The 18,906-nt window shown below is 38.3% G+C and overlaps 1 protein-coding gene across 3 annotated transcripts in view; it reads right to left on the bottom strand.

The window, feature by feature from the left end:
* Positions 1–2,968: 2,968 nt before the first annotated feature.
* LOC114046268 (interleukin-18 receptor accessory protein-like) overlaps positions 2,969–18,906 on the bottom strand; it is a 32,062-nt gene continuing 16,124 nt past the window's right edge. For 2 of the 3 annotated variants that reach the window (XM_027866553.1, XM_027866551.1), the window contains 6 exons: positions 18,429–18,500; positions 17,938–18,061; positions 16,340–16,491; positions 15,236–15,373; positions 4,523–4,696; positions 2,969–4,368 (listed from right to left, as the gene is read on the bottom strand). In XM_027866553.1, the coding sequence (XP_027722354.1) occupies positions 3,980–4,368; positions 4,523–4,696; positions 15,236–15,373; positions 16,340–16,491; positions 17,938–18,061; positions 18,429–18,500 (1,049 nt within the window). In that variant the 3' untranslated portion in view covers positions 2,969–3,979. The remainder of the gene's footprint in view (positions 4,369–4,522; positions 4,697–15,235; positions 15,374–16,339; positions 16,492–17,937; positions 18,062–18,428; positions 18,501–18,906) is intronic. The other variant, XM_027866552.1, reaches the window with a different exon arrangement.

An 18,906-nucleotide genomic window follows, 5' to 3' on the forward strand; every position in this document is an offset into this window, starting at 1 on the left:
ATGATCATTGAATTGGGAGACTCAGGAAAGACTGTGATAAATCAAATACAATTATCCCTTTCACATTGTGACTTTTGTCATCTAAGTTTTGATAATTGTGGGTTGACATAAGAAATTAAATGGGAATTTTGGGGGGAGTTTTGCAGAAGCTGCAGACAACACAGAAAAAGTTTAGAAACTCAGAAACGCATAAAATATATTTGTAGTGTTGTATAATATCAGCATATTTTATCTTTTGATACCATAATGATTCAGACTTCTTTGGTACAAAGGGAGGACCAAAAAATTTTATTTGGATCTTTCAGATAGTGGGAGTGCTGCACTCCTAACCCCTGCAATGTGGAAGGGATAACTTGTTCAGTTCACAGAAGAGTACCAAAGATGAGCACAATCATATTAGAAGACATTCATGGCTTTGTAGCATCAAGTATGAATTTCCCCTCCATGAATGCATTCCTTGTATCTGTACCTTTCCATATGTATGCTTTGGGCACATGTGTCCCTATGTGTGGATAATCCATGTATTATACCTATATAGGTCTACTCTTAATGTTTAATTGTGGGAGTGAACACAAGGTTTATAGGGAGAGTCACTATTATTATTTCTTTTTACATTGTTATTTCCTTAAATGGCTTTGTTTTGAACTATGTTTGTCTTCTGACTGATTAATACAAGTAAGTACTTTGGTGGTTTTGCAAAGATTTAGCAAAGATTTTTACCTACAAAGTATATAGAACCTGGAGTAGCTGACTAGAGAATTGTTGGAGTGGGATGGGTAATGTAGAAGTAATATAGATAAGTCTAAAAATGCTTAGCATCCCAGCAGTTGGCTTCCATGACTGGAGAAGCAGACAAGGGCTTCATAAGACTGAGGACTATTAGCCACAGAATTCGTCACCAAGTGGCCAGCTGACTGGTGATGAGCCTTTCTGTATTTAGCAGTTATAATCTATTGCCAGGACCATATTAGAAGTCTTCCCGGGAAGGCAGAACATGCCAGCACTTGTGGTCTACTAGCACAACTAGCAAGAACCCACTAATACTTCCACACCTTTATGAGTCACCAGAGAGGAACTTTGTGTAGAATGAAATTAATCTCAACTGTATCAGACTAGCTCTCCTCTCATCTATGACTCTATTCATTCAATAAATATTTAATAAGCACCTATCACAAGAAGAACAATGCATTAAGTCACACATGCCTGGAATCTCTCCCTATGGATTCTTCCTCTTTCTCTTCCCTTGCCACATTGCCACACTGGAGAATCCTCTACTCTGAGAACCTTCCCACCTGATTTATTACTTCTTTCCCAGAACCACATTTTAAGAAGGACCTCAGCCTTCTAAATTGTAAGTTCCTTGAGGACAAGAACTATTTTTTGTCTCTTTTTGTGTTCCCAGCACTTAGCACAGTGCCTGAAACATAACAGGTGCTAGGTTGTTGTTCAGTCATTTCAGTCATGTCCATTTGGAGTTTTAGTGGCAAAGATATTGGGGCAGTTTGTCATTTTCTTCTCCAGCCCCTTTTACAGATTGGGAACTGAGGCCAACAGGGTTAAGTGACTTGCCCAGGGTCACACAGGTAGTAAATGTCTGAGGTCAGATTTGAACTCATGTAGAGGAGTCTCTATCCATAGTACCATCTAACTGCCCTAATAAATATATAATAGGTGTTTAATAAATGTTTATTGGTTGCTTGATCAATTGATCTCACTCGAAGACTCTCCTGACTCCTCCTTTTCTTCTCCTGCCACATTCTCCCTCTCAACTCGTCTTCCTCCTTTCTGGCTCTCTTTTTGGAGAATATGTTCCCCAATAAGAAAGTGAGGTCCTATCTCACTTGCTTGTATCCCCGGTGATTAGCACAGTGCCTGGGAAATAGTAAATACTTAATAAATGCTTTGTCTATTTCTCTAAGTGCTGTGTACTTATTCCAACCATACTCTGAGACCAGTTTAGGAACTGTGCAAATAGCTCCAGTCTCAGAAAGCTTTATTTATTTGTTTGTTTACTGATGGTGTAGTCAAAAGAACTCTGGGCAGTCAGAAGACCTGAGTTTTAGTTCAGGCCTTCCATTTACTGGCTATGTGACTTTAGGCAAGTCAGTCACTTAACTTTGTGAGCCTGATTTGTAAAATTGGAATCGCACAATCTCAGAGTTCTAAGTTTCCTCAGAGACCAGCACATGATGGAGCAAGGATCCCCTCTGTAACCATCGGTTATCCATCCTGCATTTGCCTGAAGAGTTCTGGTGAATAAGAATCCATCAACTTCTCAGGCGGCCCATTCAACTCCAATTATAACATAGATTCTTTTTTTCTTCTTGCATCAAGCTTAAGTGTTTTTCTTTGAAACTTCTATACTCTTATTTCTGTCCTCTGGGGAAAAGAAATTTTAAGTCTAATCTTTTTGGCCATATTATACCTCTTTAAATATTTGAATGCTTTTTATATTTTTTTTTTCCTCCTGGCTAAACACCCCCAGCTCCACAATTTAATGTGGTCTAGTTCCTATCCCCTGTACATATTCATTTGTGTATTCTGTCGCTGAATAGAAAGTAAACTTCTTGAAAGAAAAGACTGTTTCATTTTTGCTTTTGTTTCTCCAGCAATTGACACACAATTTGGAACATAGCAGGCACTTATTAGATGTTTGTTGATTGGCTGATGAGCTCCCTTCCAGGAAACCCTAGTCTGCTTACTTCGAAGTGTTGTTCAGAGGATCCTATGAAATGATAAAAAAGTACTTTGTAAACTAGATAGTGCCATATAAGTGAAATGAATTGTTATAGGTACTGATGCCCTGTATCTGTTAGACAAACTCTGCCTAGCATCTGTCTGTCCTACACATTCTTTTTTTTTTTTAAACACATTCTTGCCTGAATCCCAGACCCAGTGGTATTTAACTGGCTCTCTTAAAAAAAAAAAAGGTACACAGGATACATTTTTAAGTTTAATTTGCATTATTAACATTTTCTCCACTACTTTCTTAAATTTACAAAATCAACAAAATAATAAACCAAGCCCTGATGTGTACAGCATTTCCCAGTTTCCAAGATTTAAATAGCCACACTGAAAATTTAACAATCATTTCTCCCAAACCATTGAGAGTTGGCTCCAGCATACCCTTCCTTCCTTCCTCTGTTCTTCATTTCTGACTCCTGGTCTCCCCACTCATGAAATCATCAAATCTCAGAAGTGGAAGTGTCTTTTGTGGTTACACAGAGCTACTTTCACTGTACAAATGAAGAGGTCCTGAGATGTGTAGTGAATTGCTTAAAGTAATTAACTTTAAAAATTAGCTTAGTGGCCAACTTGAGATTACAACCTCCATCTTTCTACGCATAGTCCAGTGTCCTTTCCACTCCACCATGCCGTCTCCCTATTATTCACACCTGCCCTCCAGGCTGCTTATCTTTTTAGTCATTCGCTTGGGTATTTAAGGCCATCCCAGTTTTTATACTGCGTTGTGGTCACACCCATCTGCTTTCCCCATCCACACCCCCTCCTTCCCAACACCTTAGAGGTGTCTGGGGAGCAATGAGCAGTAACTCTGCCAAGAAACCTTCAGCTAGGGTGATAATCATTTCAAATGCAACACTTTTATTTGATTTTGTCCACAGACGAAAAAGAAAAGTCATACAATATATCCACTAGTCATTTTAAATGACAATATATGCCCATAAAGCTTTTGTAATCTCTTTTTCTGCTATTGAATTCACTCGCCTATCGGAGTGGAAAAAAACCAAGAACCCTTGGATGACGAGCAACATGGGGCTTGGGGGATGTACTCCCTTTCCAGTAAAGGAAGCCAAAGGTCGTGCAGTGCTGTCCCAAGACTGTTGCTGTGTGTCTACAGGTCTGGCACTGACTTGTCGGGAAAACTTCCAGTGTATTCCCTGTAGTCCCTGGGAAGGCAGGAGGCAGCTCCTCTAACTTTACCATTCCTTGAGCCAGTAGCGCCTCCCAGTGGTTTCTCTCATAGTGAATAATTTTCTTCTTTTTTTCTTAATGAGAAAATTCTTGGAAAAATCTTGCACCCTTTCTCTCCTAATCCCTGATGGTTTTTCACAGGCATATGGTAGCGAACGCAGTTCCAGAATCGGGAATTTGAAGGAGTTGACTTTGAACTTCTCCAAGTGATGGTGGGAAGTACATTAAGGGCTTTCTTCACTCGGTGAGGTAAAGAATCTGGCTCTTTGAAAGGAGAGAATTTAATTAAAATGAGTTTCAATGTTTGGTCTTCCAAGGCAAGATTGACTGCGGCTTGCAGTTCAAAGACAGTGGGGCTGCTCACATAGCTGGGGCTCAGGACACAAATGACTCTTCTACTCTGCTTGATGATTTTCACAATATCTTCTGTGTAAACTGGAGGGAAAGAAACAAGTATTTCATTATGTGTGCTCTGTGACACCCCTCACCACTGCAAGCATCAGGGGTCTGGGTGTTCTTCATGAAATCCAGAGGGTGCTAAAAGCACAGATGCCTAGTAAAGAAGGAAACTCTACCTATATCCACTTACCTCCACCTGGGATCACATCCCTTTCAAACAAACACAAGGTGTATCCATATTTTTTTTCCAACACTTTAGGGAGTAAATCCAATGCAAAGCTTTCCTCATTCAGAGACGAAGGGTCCAGGCTATCAAAAGAGTCTTGTTTAGCATAGGACACAAAGGCATCAAATTCTTTTCCATCTGATAGGGAGAAAAGGGGGGGGAATTTAATCCATTTTCTATTTTAACATCATGTATAATTGACATATTGTTTCAGTTATGTCTGATTCTTTGTGATTCCATTTGGGTTTTTCTTAGTCAAGATATTGGAGTGGTTTCCCATTTCCTTCTCCAGCTCATTTTACAGACGAGAAAACTGAGGCAAACAGGGTTAAGTGACTTGCCCAGGGTCACATATCTAGTCTGAGGCCAGATTGGAACTCACAAAGATGAGTCTTCCTGACTCCAGGCCCAGTACTCTATCAACTGAGCCACCCAGCTGTCTATTGTATAAAATAGATACATCCATATATTTACACAGATTACATGAAAAAGTGTACATTTATATACTGATTTGGTTTATCAAATAATAATACACATGAAATACTTTGCAAATCTTAAAGTGCTATATCAGTCATTAATTGATAATGAATTACATTTATTATTAATAATTTATTAATAATTGTTACTAATTAATTGGTGGGGCAGCTAGGTCCCACAGTAGATAGAGTGCTGGGCCTGGAGTTCAAAACTGGCCTTATACATTTACTAGCTGTGTGACCCTGGGCAAGTCACTTAACCCTGATTGCCTCCCTTTCCTCATTGGTAAAATAATCTAGAGAAGGAAATGTATCCAATATCTTTGCCAAGAAAACCCCAAATGGGATCGCAAAGAATTGGACACAACTGAAAAATGACTGAACAACAAATTAGTTAATAATATTTATAAGGCTGACATGCTCGTTTAATGACCAATATTACTAGCCTGGAGTTAGGAAGATCTGTGTTCAAGTCTTGCCTTCAATATACACTCTGTGTAACCCTGGGCCAGTCATTTAATCCTTTAATGCTCCTTGTTGGATTATAAATGGTGGAATAATTGTTGGTTTGCTTTCGTAAAAGATCTCACCTGAAATCCCACATCTAGTCCCTCTCCCAGAAAGAAATCATGAGACATACAAATCACCATGCCAAGGGCATAGTAGAGTAGGTACTTTTTAATTGTAGGTGAATGCTTGGATTTGAGTTGGATAATCAAATGATGTTTCAGGATCCTATCGTAACACAAACCAATCATTCTAATTTGTTGGAAAATGGTAACTGAATTCATCAATATTTATTAGAAGGAAAAGACAAATATGTGAGAAGAGTGATGATGTTAAAAATGGATGATTTGCTTTCTGTTCAGATGTAATAGTGGATTTTATTTTAGTGGGCTTAAAGGTTTCCATAGCTTTTTATCTCAGACCAGCTCTGAGATAAATTAGCTTTGATTTTCCCATTTTAGGGGTAAGGAAATTCTAAGAGGTAATGTGACTAGCTGATAAGTGTTCACACTAGAGTTTGACCCAAATATTTCCATTATCTAATTATCTAGTCCATTAGATTTATAAATACATTCATTATCTAATGATACAGATAGCAGTCCTCTGTTGCCTCCATCAGCGCCATGACTGATAGCAACTAATTATCTCACCCAAACACTCTTTTTTTCAATTAAAAGAAAATAAAACTGGGTTTCCCATTCTTACCCAGGTTGGAAATGCAGTGTCCACTTACAAGTCTGATTCTACTGTTGATCATCATTGGAACTTTTTGACCTACTCCATTTCTGACCTGGGTAGGTTCCCTTCTTCCTCATGTAAGCTGCCAAGGACTCACCATATTGATTCAGAATTTAGTGTGATCATCTTAGCCACCTATAGCTCAGAATTGCTAAGCTCAAGGGATCTACCAACCTCAGCTTCCACTACCTGATTCTTCTAACACTTTCCCTAATTTTGAAGGTTGTTGTTTGTTGTTGTTTAGTCATTTTGCAATTATAGCCAACTCTTTGTGACCTTGGCAAAGGTCCTGGAGTGGTTTGCCATTTCTTTCTCCAGCTCATTTTACAGATGAGGAACTAGGGCAAACAGGGTTAAATGACTTGCCCAGGGTCACGTAGCTAGTAAGTGCCTAAGGCCGGATCTGATCAGGTCTTTCTGACTCTAGGCCCCAGCATTCTATCCACAATGCCACCTCGTTTGACGAATTTTGTGGGTCAGTATTGGTTTAAGGTTCTAAACAGCTAATTACAGGCCTTACCCCATTGCAGGGAATTCCATTATAACACCAAAAAATACAATACAATAAAATAAAATACTACCACCACCATCAACTCTTTAAAATGAAGTTTTCTATGAATGCCAGTCAATGGTCCACTTATTTAAAAGTGGTTTCACACAAGAAATTCCAGAAATCAAAACAACACAACTTGGATTCCTCCTTAAAGTTCATTGTAATGACATTTTGCCTAGGTAGCAATAATAGTAATTACCTATAGCAATAGCAATGATAGTAATTACCTATAATTATGTTGTTTTTATTATACCTACACTTACTCTTCCATAAACTTCCTTATTTTTAATAGTAATTTCCCTCTTCAAAGCTCTATAGAAAAAGTGCTAGCAAAACTAACACACAATTAAAGTAGCGTTGTCTGGATTTTAACGTTGGCCTTGTCTTTAGCCTGCTATGTGGCCTTGGGGGACAAGTCACTTAACTTCTTGGAATCTCATTTTATATGTTTGTAAAATGAAGATAATACAGTTCTACCCACGTCATAAGAATATTGTGATATGTAAATGAGAGAATAGATGTGAAAGTGCTTTGAAATGTATAAAACAATAACATTGGATTTGGCATCAGAGAAGAAAGATCTATTTCTTGCTCTAGCCTGCATGAGCTTTATGACATTGCTAAGTCACCTAGCAACAGTGATGATGAAAATGACGATGAAATTGATGATGGTGATGAGTATGAGTAAATATGAAATGAAAGCCTTGGTTTCTCATCTGTAAAATGGGAATCATATTTGTATTGGCAACCTTCCAGTGTTAACATGAGGAAAATATTAAATTACAACACATTATATAAAGATGAAACTATAATTATATGAAGCAGGTATAAATGATTGCTCTTTGTTACAGGATTCTGAATGATTCACAAGGTATATTTATTTCCTTGACCAAATTTTGGACATGCGTTAGATGGTGTTCTGTATTCGTTTACGAGAGGTAGAAAGAATACTGGCTCTGGAGTCAGAGGAACAGGGTTTGAGTTCTGCATCTGATGTATGCTACCTATGTGGCTTTGTCATTTTAAGTCATTTAGCTTCCTCAGGTCCCAATTTTCTTATCTGAAAGATGAGGGACTTGGACCAGATGACTTCTAAGGTCTCTTCCAGCTCTAGGTCTATTATTCAATAATGATGACTGTGATAATTATAATTATAATGATGGTTATCATCATAATTTAATGTAGAATCTTTCCATTTCATTCAACTAGTCAACACGCATTTACTAAGTAATTATATATATATATCATATATATATATATATATATATGTAGACTGAGACACCCACACATATATATCTAACTATGCTAAGCACTGGGGATAAAAAGAAAGATTAAAAAACAGTCTTTACCCTCAATTGGGGGAAGACAATATGCCAACAATTAAATATGTATGAGATATGTACAAAGGAAATTGGAAAAAAAAATCTCAGGGGGAGACACTAACAGTGGTAGGGTAGGAAAAGGGGTTGGGAAAAACTTCTTGCAGAAAGTGGGATTTGGGCTAAGACTTACAAGAAACCAAGAGATAGGAGATGAGGAGAGAGAACATTCTAGGCATGGGAGACAGCCAATGAAAAGGCCCAGAGTTAAGAGAGGGAGCGGTATATTCAAGGAACAGCGAGAAGGACTATGTTGCTGGAACATAGAATACATGGAGGGGAGTAAAGTGTAAGAAAACTGGAAAAGCATGAAGGACCCTGGTTGGGAAGGGCTTTAAATGACAAAGAATTTTATATTTGATCCTGAATATAATAGGTAGCCACTGGGGTTCATTGAATAGGGGGCACCGCATAGTCAAATCTTTGCTTTAGAAAGATCACATTTGAAACTGGGTAGAGAAGAGACTGAAGGCAGGGGAAAAAAAAAAAAAACTAGAGAGTTATTTCAATAGTCCAGTAGTGAGGTGAAGGTTTTGTACCAGGGTTATGTCAGAGGAGGGAAGGAGATGTGCTTTGTAGCACCTAGCAACAAATTGAATAGATGGGGTAAATGTGGAGTGAGGAATAGAGGATAATACTGAGGTCAATAGCCTGGGACAATTAGGAGGATGATTATGCCCTTGAGAGTAAAGGGAAAGTTGGGAAATGGGGAGACTTTGAAGAAAAATTTAATGAACTCTGTTTTGAACTAGTTGAATTGAATGTCTATGGACATTTAATTTGAGAAGTCTAATAGGTAAGTTAGATGTGAGACTGGAGGTCAGGAGATGGTTAGAGCTGGATAAATAGATCTTAGAATTACCTGCATAGAAGTAATTGAATACAAGAAAGCTGACAAGATCACCAAGCAAGGAAAAAGAGAAAAGGGCAATGGTAGATCTTTAGGATCACAAGGTTAATGGGTTTCATCTGGATGAAAATCCAGCAAAGGAGGGTGGAGAAGACTCATCAGATAGGTAGGAAATAGGACCAGGAGAGAGCAGTATCACAAAACCCTAGAGAAGAGAGAAAATCCAGGAGAAGGATCCTTTTTAAACCACCAAATCCATTTATATTTTATTGGGGCTCTTAGCATACTTCCTGGTTTCTACTTATTCACAGGTATTATTATAGCTCAGCACTGTATGGCATAACCTGAAAACAATGGAATCCTAGCATCACCAAGCTTTGCCTAGGTTTCAGTTGACCCAGTATGATAGCAATTTAAAAGCCTGCCACTAAAGCCCTATTCTAATGCTCCATTTTAAAAACAAATCCCCTATTCTCTCATCTATTTTAATCTCCAAAGGGGAGGCCTTTTCCCCTTGCCAAAGCTCACCCTTCAACTTGACCCTTTGATCTTATCGCCTCTAATCCCCTCTTGTAGTTTGCTCTTCCAATCATCACCTGGATCTTTCAATTTCAGTCTCTTTCTACCCCATGGTTCCTATCCCAATGTCCCCCATCCTTAAAAACCTTTGACCCTGCCAGCCCTTCAAAGCTAGCATTCTCTACCTCTACTCCTTCTCATAGCCACATTCTAGAAAAAATCATTTACCCTGAACCATCTACACTGAGCCACTTCAGCTCTCAGTTCCTTCTCACCTCCTTCTAATCTAGAATCTAACCTCAACTGAAATTGCTCTAGCCTGGACCATTAAGATAATCTTTTGACTGGTCTGCCTTCCTGAATACTTTCTCCACTCCAATTCATCTTCCACACAGCTTGCAAAATGATTTTCCTAACAGAGAAGTCTGGACGTGTCTTTTGACAATCAAAGCTCTTCACAACCTCGCACCTTTCTACCTTTTCAGTCTCTTAAACATTGCTCCTTTCCCCACATTCTACAATCCAGCAATACTGGCCTCCTTCTTGTTCCTCAAACCGGATGCTCCCCTCTTCACTGCCTTTGCCCTGGCTGCCTCCTAGGTCTGGAATAGTCTTCTCCACCTTAGCCTCAGCCTAAGTAGGACCTTCAGCAAGATACTTTTCCTGATACCCTCAACTGATAATTCCTTCCCCTCTATGATTACCTTGTATCTACTTTAGTTGTTTTTTTTTATTCAATTTTATTTTATTTTTTGGTTTCTTGTATATACTTTGCATCTAAATTGCATGTATCTACATGTACATGTCTCTCTCATTAGAATGTAAGCCATTAAAGGGCCTTTTGATTTTGCTTTGTACCCTTAGCTCTTATTGTAGTAGTTGTTTTTTAGTTGATTGACTGATTGAACTCCCAAATATCCAATGATATTTTAATTGCAAAGTTCAATGACTTTTTTTTTCAGTCCTCATCCTTCTAGACCTTACTGTAGCATTTGATATTATTTTCCACTCTCTCTTCCTACATATTTTTTTTTCCCTTTCTGGGCTTTTGTAAAACTGTTGCCTCTTTTTCTCCTCCTACCTGCTTGACTAACCCTTTTCAATTCTTCTTTGGTGGGTCTTCATCCATGTTTTATCTGCTAATTATGGATGTCTTCCAAGATTTTTTCTTGTTGTTGTTGTTGAGTTGTGCCTGACTCTCTGTTACCCCATTTTGGGTTTTCTTGGCAAAGATACTGGAGTGAGTTGCCATTTCTTTCTCCAGCTCATTTTTACAAATGAGCAACTGAAGCAAACAGGATTAAGTAACTTGCCCAGGGTCATACAGTTCCTAAGTGTCTGAGGTCAGATTTGAACTCAGAAAGACGAGTCGTTCTGACATATCCACTGTACCACCTAGCCCTGGTAAATAGTAAGTACATAATAAATACTTGAATAAATTAACTGGAATTCAAAGAAAGTTTCTGAATTCTGCCAGCAGAGGGCACTATATTACTGCTCTAAAAATATGACATTGAAATTCAGGAGTAGATGGCAAAATAAATAAATAAATAAATAAAATAATTTAAGAGCTGAAGAGACTTTACTGTCATTTGGTTTTTAATCACCCTCCCTCATTTTACAGATGAGAAAATGAGGAGCAATGAGGTAAATAATTTCCTTAAATTTAAAAGTCAATTACTTAATCACCAAGCCACTATCAGAGTCTTAAAATGAAAAAATAAACAAGCTATTTTAATGTTTTAGAGTTGGTTACTTTATCTTTTCAAAGTGTAAAAGAACTTTTTGTGCTGTAATTCTTTCGAGTAAGGAGCATGTGTAGTTACTCTGTAGTTTCTACTAAGACATATCCTACTGTACCTGTTGAATTGAAAGAATGTTTTAAAACCAATTACTAAAACTACAAAGCCCAGGTGTGATGGGGTCAACTTTATTTTGGCCCAACTAGAAATTAAATCAAGGGCAGCTAGATGGTTCAGTGATAGAGAGCCTGGCCTGGAGCCAGGAAGACCTGAGTTCAAATCCAGCTTCAGATACTTTCTAGCTATGTAACCCTAAACAAGTCACTTAACCCTGTTTATTTCAGTTTCCTCATCTGTAAAATGAGTTGGAGAAAAAAAATGGCAAAACATTCCAGTATGTTTGCCAAAAACACCCTAAATAGGGTCACAAAGAATCAGACAGTACTGAAACAACTCAACAACAAAAAGAAATGAAATCTGAGTTTCCCTATCCTCAGCCCCATCCATATACCGCAATCACGTATTTCTCACTACAGTTTCTGAAAAGTTTTTTCCATAATAGATCTAATCTAAGTAATAGCATGAAATGGTGGGGAAAAGTTTCAATCTAGAAATAGGAGAAGCTAGGGTTCAAATCTTACCTCTGACACTTACTAATTCTGTGACTCTAAGCATGTCACTTAAACTCCCTGAACCTCTGGTATCTACGAGATTGAAGCGATAGTGTCCATGGGACTTGTTGTAAGGATCAACTAGAGATATCATATGCTCAGTAATTTACAAAACTTTAAAGCAATGTATAAATAAATATTATTAATATTACCTTCCATGCATTCTTTTTCTTTTGTTTTTGTGGAAACTATTTTTTACCTCATTACGAATTTTGGCATTTAGACTGGAGTATGGAAAGCACAAGGCTGTCCAGTTGTCAGCTCCCTATAAGTAGTCATTTTAAACTCAACCTGTCCAAAACAGAGCTCATTATTCTACCCCACTCTACCCTCAAGACCCCATGTGTTCTAGACACCCATCTTACTGTCCAGGGCACTACCATCCTCCCAGTCAACTGGACTTCTAACCGCTCTATTATCTCTGACTCCTCTCTCTTGACCACTATGTATGTATATGTATCTGATCAGTTGCCAGATCCCATAATTTCCTTGTCCACAATTTCTCTCACAAACTTTCCTTTCTCTTCACTCAGACAAATAGCAGCCTTGTTCATGCCTTTATGACCTCTCATTTGGTCTATCACAAAAAGCTTTCTCTGTCTCAAATCCTTCCCTACTCTATACCATCATCAATTTAGCTACCAAAATGATTTTGCCACCCTGCTTAAGAAACTCCAATGGCTCTCTCTTTTCATTAATATCAAATATGAAGTCCTTTGTCATTAAAAGCTCTTTACATCCTAGCCTCTTCCTACCTTTTCAATATTTGTGCATTCTATCCTTCTCCATATACTCTACGACCTAGCAATACTGGCTACCTTGTCCATGACACCCCATCTCCTGCCTCCATGTTTTGGAAGCTGTTTCCTATGCTTAGTAGCTGTTTCCTATGCTTAGTAGCTGTTTCCCATGCTTAGAAGCTCTCCTTTCTAATTTCTGACTTCTAGAAATCCTGGCATTCTTTAAGACTCAGCTAAAGCACCAAATCCTGCAGGAGACCTTTCCTTGTCTCCCAGTTAATAGTACAATCTCCTCTAGGGTTATGTTCTTTGTAATTAACTTGTATATTCTGATTTATAGATGTTTTTGCTTTGTCTTTGTTTCTGGAGTGCTTAAGGCAGCATCTGGCACATAGTAAGCACTTGATAAATACCTGTTGTTGGATTGATTCAGAGTATCTATGCTAGGGTAATGGCTGCATGCTTGGAATCCCTGCTACCTGGGAGGCTGAGGCTGGTGGATCTCAAGCATGAAAGTTCTGAGCTATCCACATTAAGATCAGCATTAATATGGTGAGTCTTTTGGAAAAGAGGACCACTAAGTTGCCTAAGGAGAGGCAAACAGCCCAGGTCAGAAAAAAAAGCAGGTCTTGGAACTTCTTAAGTGAGGTGGTGATGTGGACCCACTTACACTTTAGGAAATCATTTTGGTAACTGAAATGGTGATGGTGCAGAATGGGGAAGGACTTGAGATAGGGAGAGGTTATTGCTAACAGAGGTGGAATAGACCCTGCATTTCTAGACTGGGTGAAATAGTAAGAACCAGACTTAATTAAAAAAAAAAAAAGCAAGGCCAAGCAAGAAGAAACATATTGGTTATCCTTTTTCAGGAGTAAGAAAATCATAGAATTCATCCCTGGGCAGGTCTGCAACACAAATTAATCTTAAAGACATCCAGAACTAAGAAAAAAAAGAGCACATGATTTTCTGAAGAACAAGGAAAATTCAAATGTGGGACTTCAGTAAGAACAAAGGATCGTGAGACAGGTTTAGCACTGGAAGGGGACCCTAGTGGCCATTTTACAGATGAGGAAAACAAGGACCAGAGAAATGGAGCAATTTGAACAAAATCATCCAGATAATAAGTGACAGAGCCTGGAATCAAACTCAGTTCTTCTGACTTAAAATCCTTCACCCTTTCCACTACACTATGCAGTCTCACTTCCGAATAAATGATTAGAATATTTAATTAGTAAGAATATTTTATATCTGCATAGCCCCTCTTCATTTTCCAAAGTCATTCTACAACCACCCTCTCATCTGTGCACTACTCCATGTTCTCCACATTGCAGTCCTCGGTGAGCACCGATGGGAAAATGTAAATTGGCTTTCAAAAAATCTATAGTTCACCTATGGATAATCCAATATTTTCCTACTGTATTATCATCAGCCCACCCCATTGTCAGATATTATAAACCTGACTTTCCTCTCTAAAGTTTGGGAGAAGAACTTTTGTAAGCATATTGGAGAACCTCAATAATTTTCCCCCTGATACTTTTCACAAGTATTTCTTGTTCAGCCATTCAATCATACCCCTACTCTTTGTGAGCTCATGGACCAACTGTCCATGGGGTTTTCTTGGCAAAGATACTGGGATGGTTTGCCATTTCTTTCTCCAGTTTGATGCAGGCAAGAGTTAAGTGACTTGTCCAAGGTCATACAGATAATAAGTGTCTGAGGTCAGACTTGAACTCTGATCTTTCTGACTCCTGAGCCAGTGCTCTATCCACCGTACCATCATCTAGCTGCCCCTTCACAAATATGAGAAATACCTACATATACCCTGGCTTAATGGTATGATTAGGGAACATGGTTGAAGTAAGATAAAAGAAAGCAAAAAAATATATTAAAAGTCTACGATATGCTCTGTACCACACCAGAGACACCCAGGTACACAGAGCACAGCTGACAGCTGTGTACAATCAGTAATTGTTTTATGCCAGGATGATCCTACTAAATACTAGCCAGTTCTAGACTCTCTTGGTAGAATTCTTGCTACACATACTCTGTTGTCGCACTAGATTACATGTTGGACCAGTGCCCACAAAAACTGGAGTAATATGAAGGGTAATTTCCCCTCAGAAAACCCCAAATCTTACCCATTCAAACAGCATGGGTCAGTGGTTAAGAGAACTTTTTTTGAAACATCTATTTTTTTGTTATGAATTGCAATTCTCTTCTTCCCTCCAGTTGTTCCCCTACCCATTGAGAAGGCAAGCAATATTAAATTCCTTATACGTGTGAAGTCATGCAAAACATATTTCCATATTAGTCATGTTGCAAATAAAAAAGCAAGAAAAATAAAGAAAATGAAAATTATATATATATATTACATATATATATATATATACTTTAATCTGAATTCAGACTTTATCAGTTCTAAGAAAACCTTTTCAAGCATCCACTCACTATTGACCATTTATTTCAGTTCCTTAAGAGAAAATCCAAGGTTGCAGAACTTACCCCCTAGAGTTTCATCCTTGGCTTGGTAAGTTCGGTATAGAAGGATTATTTCAACCCAGTAACGATAGATGAAGGCACTTGTCATGAGGATTACCACCAGTGTTATAGTGGTGCCAAACAGTATGTATGTGAAAAACACTGGGAAGAAAAAAATTACAGGTGTTTTTCTCCATTAATACTCTTGCAAGCAACAGGTCTATAAAAAAGACCATGTTTGCATAAGAATACACTGTAAAGGAACTCGTATTCCCAAACAGAGCCTTTTAGCTTACAATCATTTTCATAAAAACCCCTCCATTGGAAGCATTCTCCATTCATATGTTCTAACTCTTTGGAGAAAACCAGATGAAAGACAGTATTAGATGTACATGGATTCCTGGATTGGGTGTCGGATCTCAACTTGCCACTTAATAGCTATATGACCTGGGGCAAGTTATTTAATCTCTCTGGGCTTGTTTTCTCACCTTAAAAGTTAGGTGGTTGGGTTTAGATCACTTTCAAAGTCCCTTCCAATTCTAACATAATACACTTATTATGTTTGGAATGAGTGAGGAAGCCCAGGAACTCTGAGGACATTTATTCCTGAGAATTTGTCGTATAGTATTAGATTGCAAGCTCTCAGAGGATTGGCACTTGCTCAAGAGAAGTCTAGATTGTTATAAGGGCCCTGTTGGTTTCCGGAGTCAGCAGATAGAGCATTGGGTCTGGAGATAGGAAGAACTAAGACAGCCTCAGACACTTGCTAGCTGAGTGACCCTCGGCAAAATGCTTAACTTCTGTCTGCCTCAATTTTCTGAAATGTAAAATGGGGATAATGATAGCACCTACCTCTCAGAGTTATTGTGAGAATCAAATGAGATAATATTTGCAAAACACTTAGCACAGTGCCTGGTATATAGTAGATGTTTAATAAATGCTTATTTCTTTTATTCCTTTCTTCCCAATAAATATGAGCAATAGGATTAGTCCCTAGGGGTTGGCAGTTAGTTAGAAGTGAAGTTAAAAATAGAACTAGATTTCTCTTTAACAACAAAGCCTACCTCATACCCACTTCCCTGTAGACACGGATAGACCACATCTCTAACATGATGCTTTGGGGTTTACCTCTTCTTTTCTGTTTCAGCTTGATGGTCCATGTAGCATTCCCCACAGAATTCTGAGCAAAACATATAAAAGTCTTTTGTAGATCCTTTTTAGTTACTTGCTTCAAGCAGGCAGTATAATATATAGTTTGCCTCTCCACCTGGTTGTCAATACTAGGAAAGAAAGACACTACTGTCATGTCCCTAGGTCATCATCTATGGAAAGAACACATGTCGGCACCTCCTGTGAGCCTACTGATATCTCAGTATACTTATCAATAGTCATAAGAATGAGAAATTTATTTCAGAAATGGCATAAAGTGGAAGGAAAGTGTTGAATTTGGAGTCAGAGGACTGGGTTCTGAGTCCCTAGCTTTGCTATTCACTACCTATCCAAACTCTCTCTCCCAAGTCATTTTCCCAAAGACAGAAGTCTTTGGGCCACAGTTTTATATCTGTGGAATGAGAGGTTTGGCTTACATCATTTCTAAAGACTCTTGTTTATCTAGATCCTATGATCCAATGTCTTTATGATTCAATCTGGATGTATTTAATAGGAATAAGAAGTCAGAGCTGGATTATTATGCTGGATGCACTTGTCCTAAGGCTTAATAGTAATGATATGGAAGAGACAGTGGCCCTGAGGAAGGTCAAATTTCAACCATCTGGCTAAAAAATGTACAGGACTGGAAGTTAGGAGCTGTAACATTGAATGCTTTCTCTAGCACTATATTACAATTATTCTTTCTACCTTTGCATTAAGATACTGTGTGTGTTTTTGTGTGTGTGTTTGTGTGTATGTGTGTGTGTGTGTGTGTGTGTCTATGAATGAGAAGGGTACATAGAGAAAGGACTATATATGGTTTGTGATTATGTATGTATAGATGAGAAAGAGATATGCATATATGTATGTATAGGAGCTGACCGATGATCCCACTTCTTATAATAATGGCCTATATGAGCTTGGACAAGTCCCTTAACCTTCTTCTACCTCGGTTTCCTCATCTATAAAAGAGAGGTGTGGACTAGATGGCTCCCAAGTTCCTTCCACCTCTGGTGCTATGATCCTATGACCCCATTTCATTGATGTAGGAATTCCTAATAAAGCATCTCCTTCTACCAATGTAAATGGGTACATGGTCTGCAACTTAGAATCACAGAAAGTTGTCTGGGGAACTGAAACATTAGGTGACTTGCCAAGGGTCCCATAGTATGTGTCAGAGGTAAGACTTGAGTCCTGGTCTTCTGTCTCTGACTCTCTGTCCATCTACCTGTCATCTTTTTTTCTCTCTCTGTAAATGTGTGTGCACACACATGCATATGTATGTATGTATGTATGTAAAAATCACATACTATATATGTGCACAATGTGTATATACATATGTGTGTAACTGCACTTACACAGTTTCCCAAAATGTTATTAAATCTGTTAAAGCTTAAACCCACATTAAGACTTTTCAGACACTTTGTATAATTTATAGGATCAGAAATCTAGAGCTAAGAAGGATTTTAGGAGTCAACTGGTCCATTTGTTTCATTTTACAGATGATGAAACTGATATGTAAGAAGATAAAGCATTTAATAAAGCTAGAGCTGAATTTCATTGGATTTTCATTTTACCTTATGTTTGCTTGTCTTAGTTCTTCCCTGTTAAGCTCAGCATCTTCGACATACCATTTTACCACAGGGTTGAAATTTCTTTCCTGGCCAAAATGTACTTTGCATTCAAGAGTCAATGGCATTCCTAGAAATACGGAATAGGAAGGAAGAATATGATCATTTTACAGATGAGGAAACTGAGACTGAGAACCATGAAAAAGGCAAGGGAGTTGTTCACAAAGATGAACACTGCTGGGGGCAGCTAGGTGGTGCAGTGGATAGAGATCCAGCCTTGGAGTCAGGAGGACCTGAGTTCACTTGACACTTGACACTTACTAGCTGTGTGACCCTGGGCAAATCACTTAACCCCGATTGCCTCACCAAAAAGCAAAAAAAAAAAAAAAAAGTCAGTTCTGGTAGAAGAGATGCAAATAAGGAACAACAGAGATAAAATGATTTCCATTGTCCATATGTCCAAGGCCCCTTCCAAGGAGATTTAGGTCCAAACTTACCAAGTTCCACTTCCAACGTAACTGGGTCATTTGTTGGATTAACAATGATTGGTGCAAGTGAAGTATTTTTCACTGGAAGAGAAAACAAAGCTTTACACTTTGCACTACAAAAACTGACAAATTTGTTTATAACCTTTTGGAACAAGGTCTTGATTTGGAGACAAGCATTTCAAATTTTCATCCTCCCTCATCAATTCCCAGCACCATAATACTAGGACAGCAAGTTTTTTGTTTTGTTTTGTTCTGCTATGTTGTGTGTGTGTGTTGGGAGTGGAGGGTAGGATTCTTATCTTAAAGACTTCTAAATGAAAGTGTATTTCCCAAAGACTCAGTAAGGGAATACTATCACATAATGCTTTCTTCACAAGTTGGGACAAGCTTATGGAACAACACTTGACATTTTTGAGGTTATGACCCCTTCCTAGAAGAGCAATGACTTGCCTGAGATCACATGGGTTGTACACACACACACACACAC

This window comes from Vombatus ursinus, unplaced genomic scaffold, assembly GCF_900497805.2.
Source record: "Vombatus ursinus unplaced genomic scaffold, bare-nosed wombat genome assembly UNPS02014781.1, whole genome shotgun sequence".
Lineage (NCBI taxonomy): Eukaryota > Metazoa > Chordata > Mammalia > Diprotodontia > Vombatidae > Vombatus > Vombatus ursinus.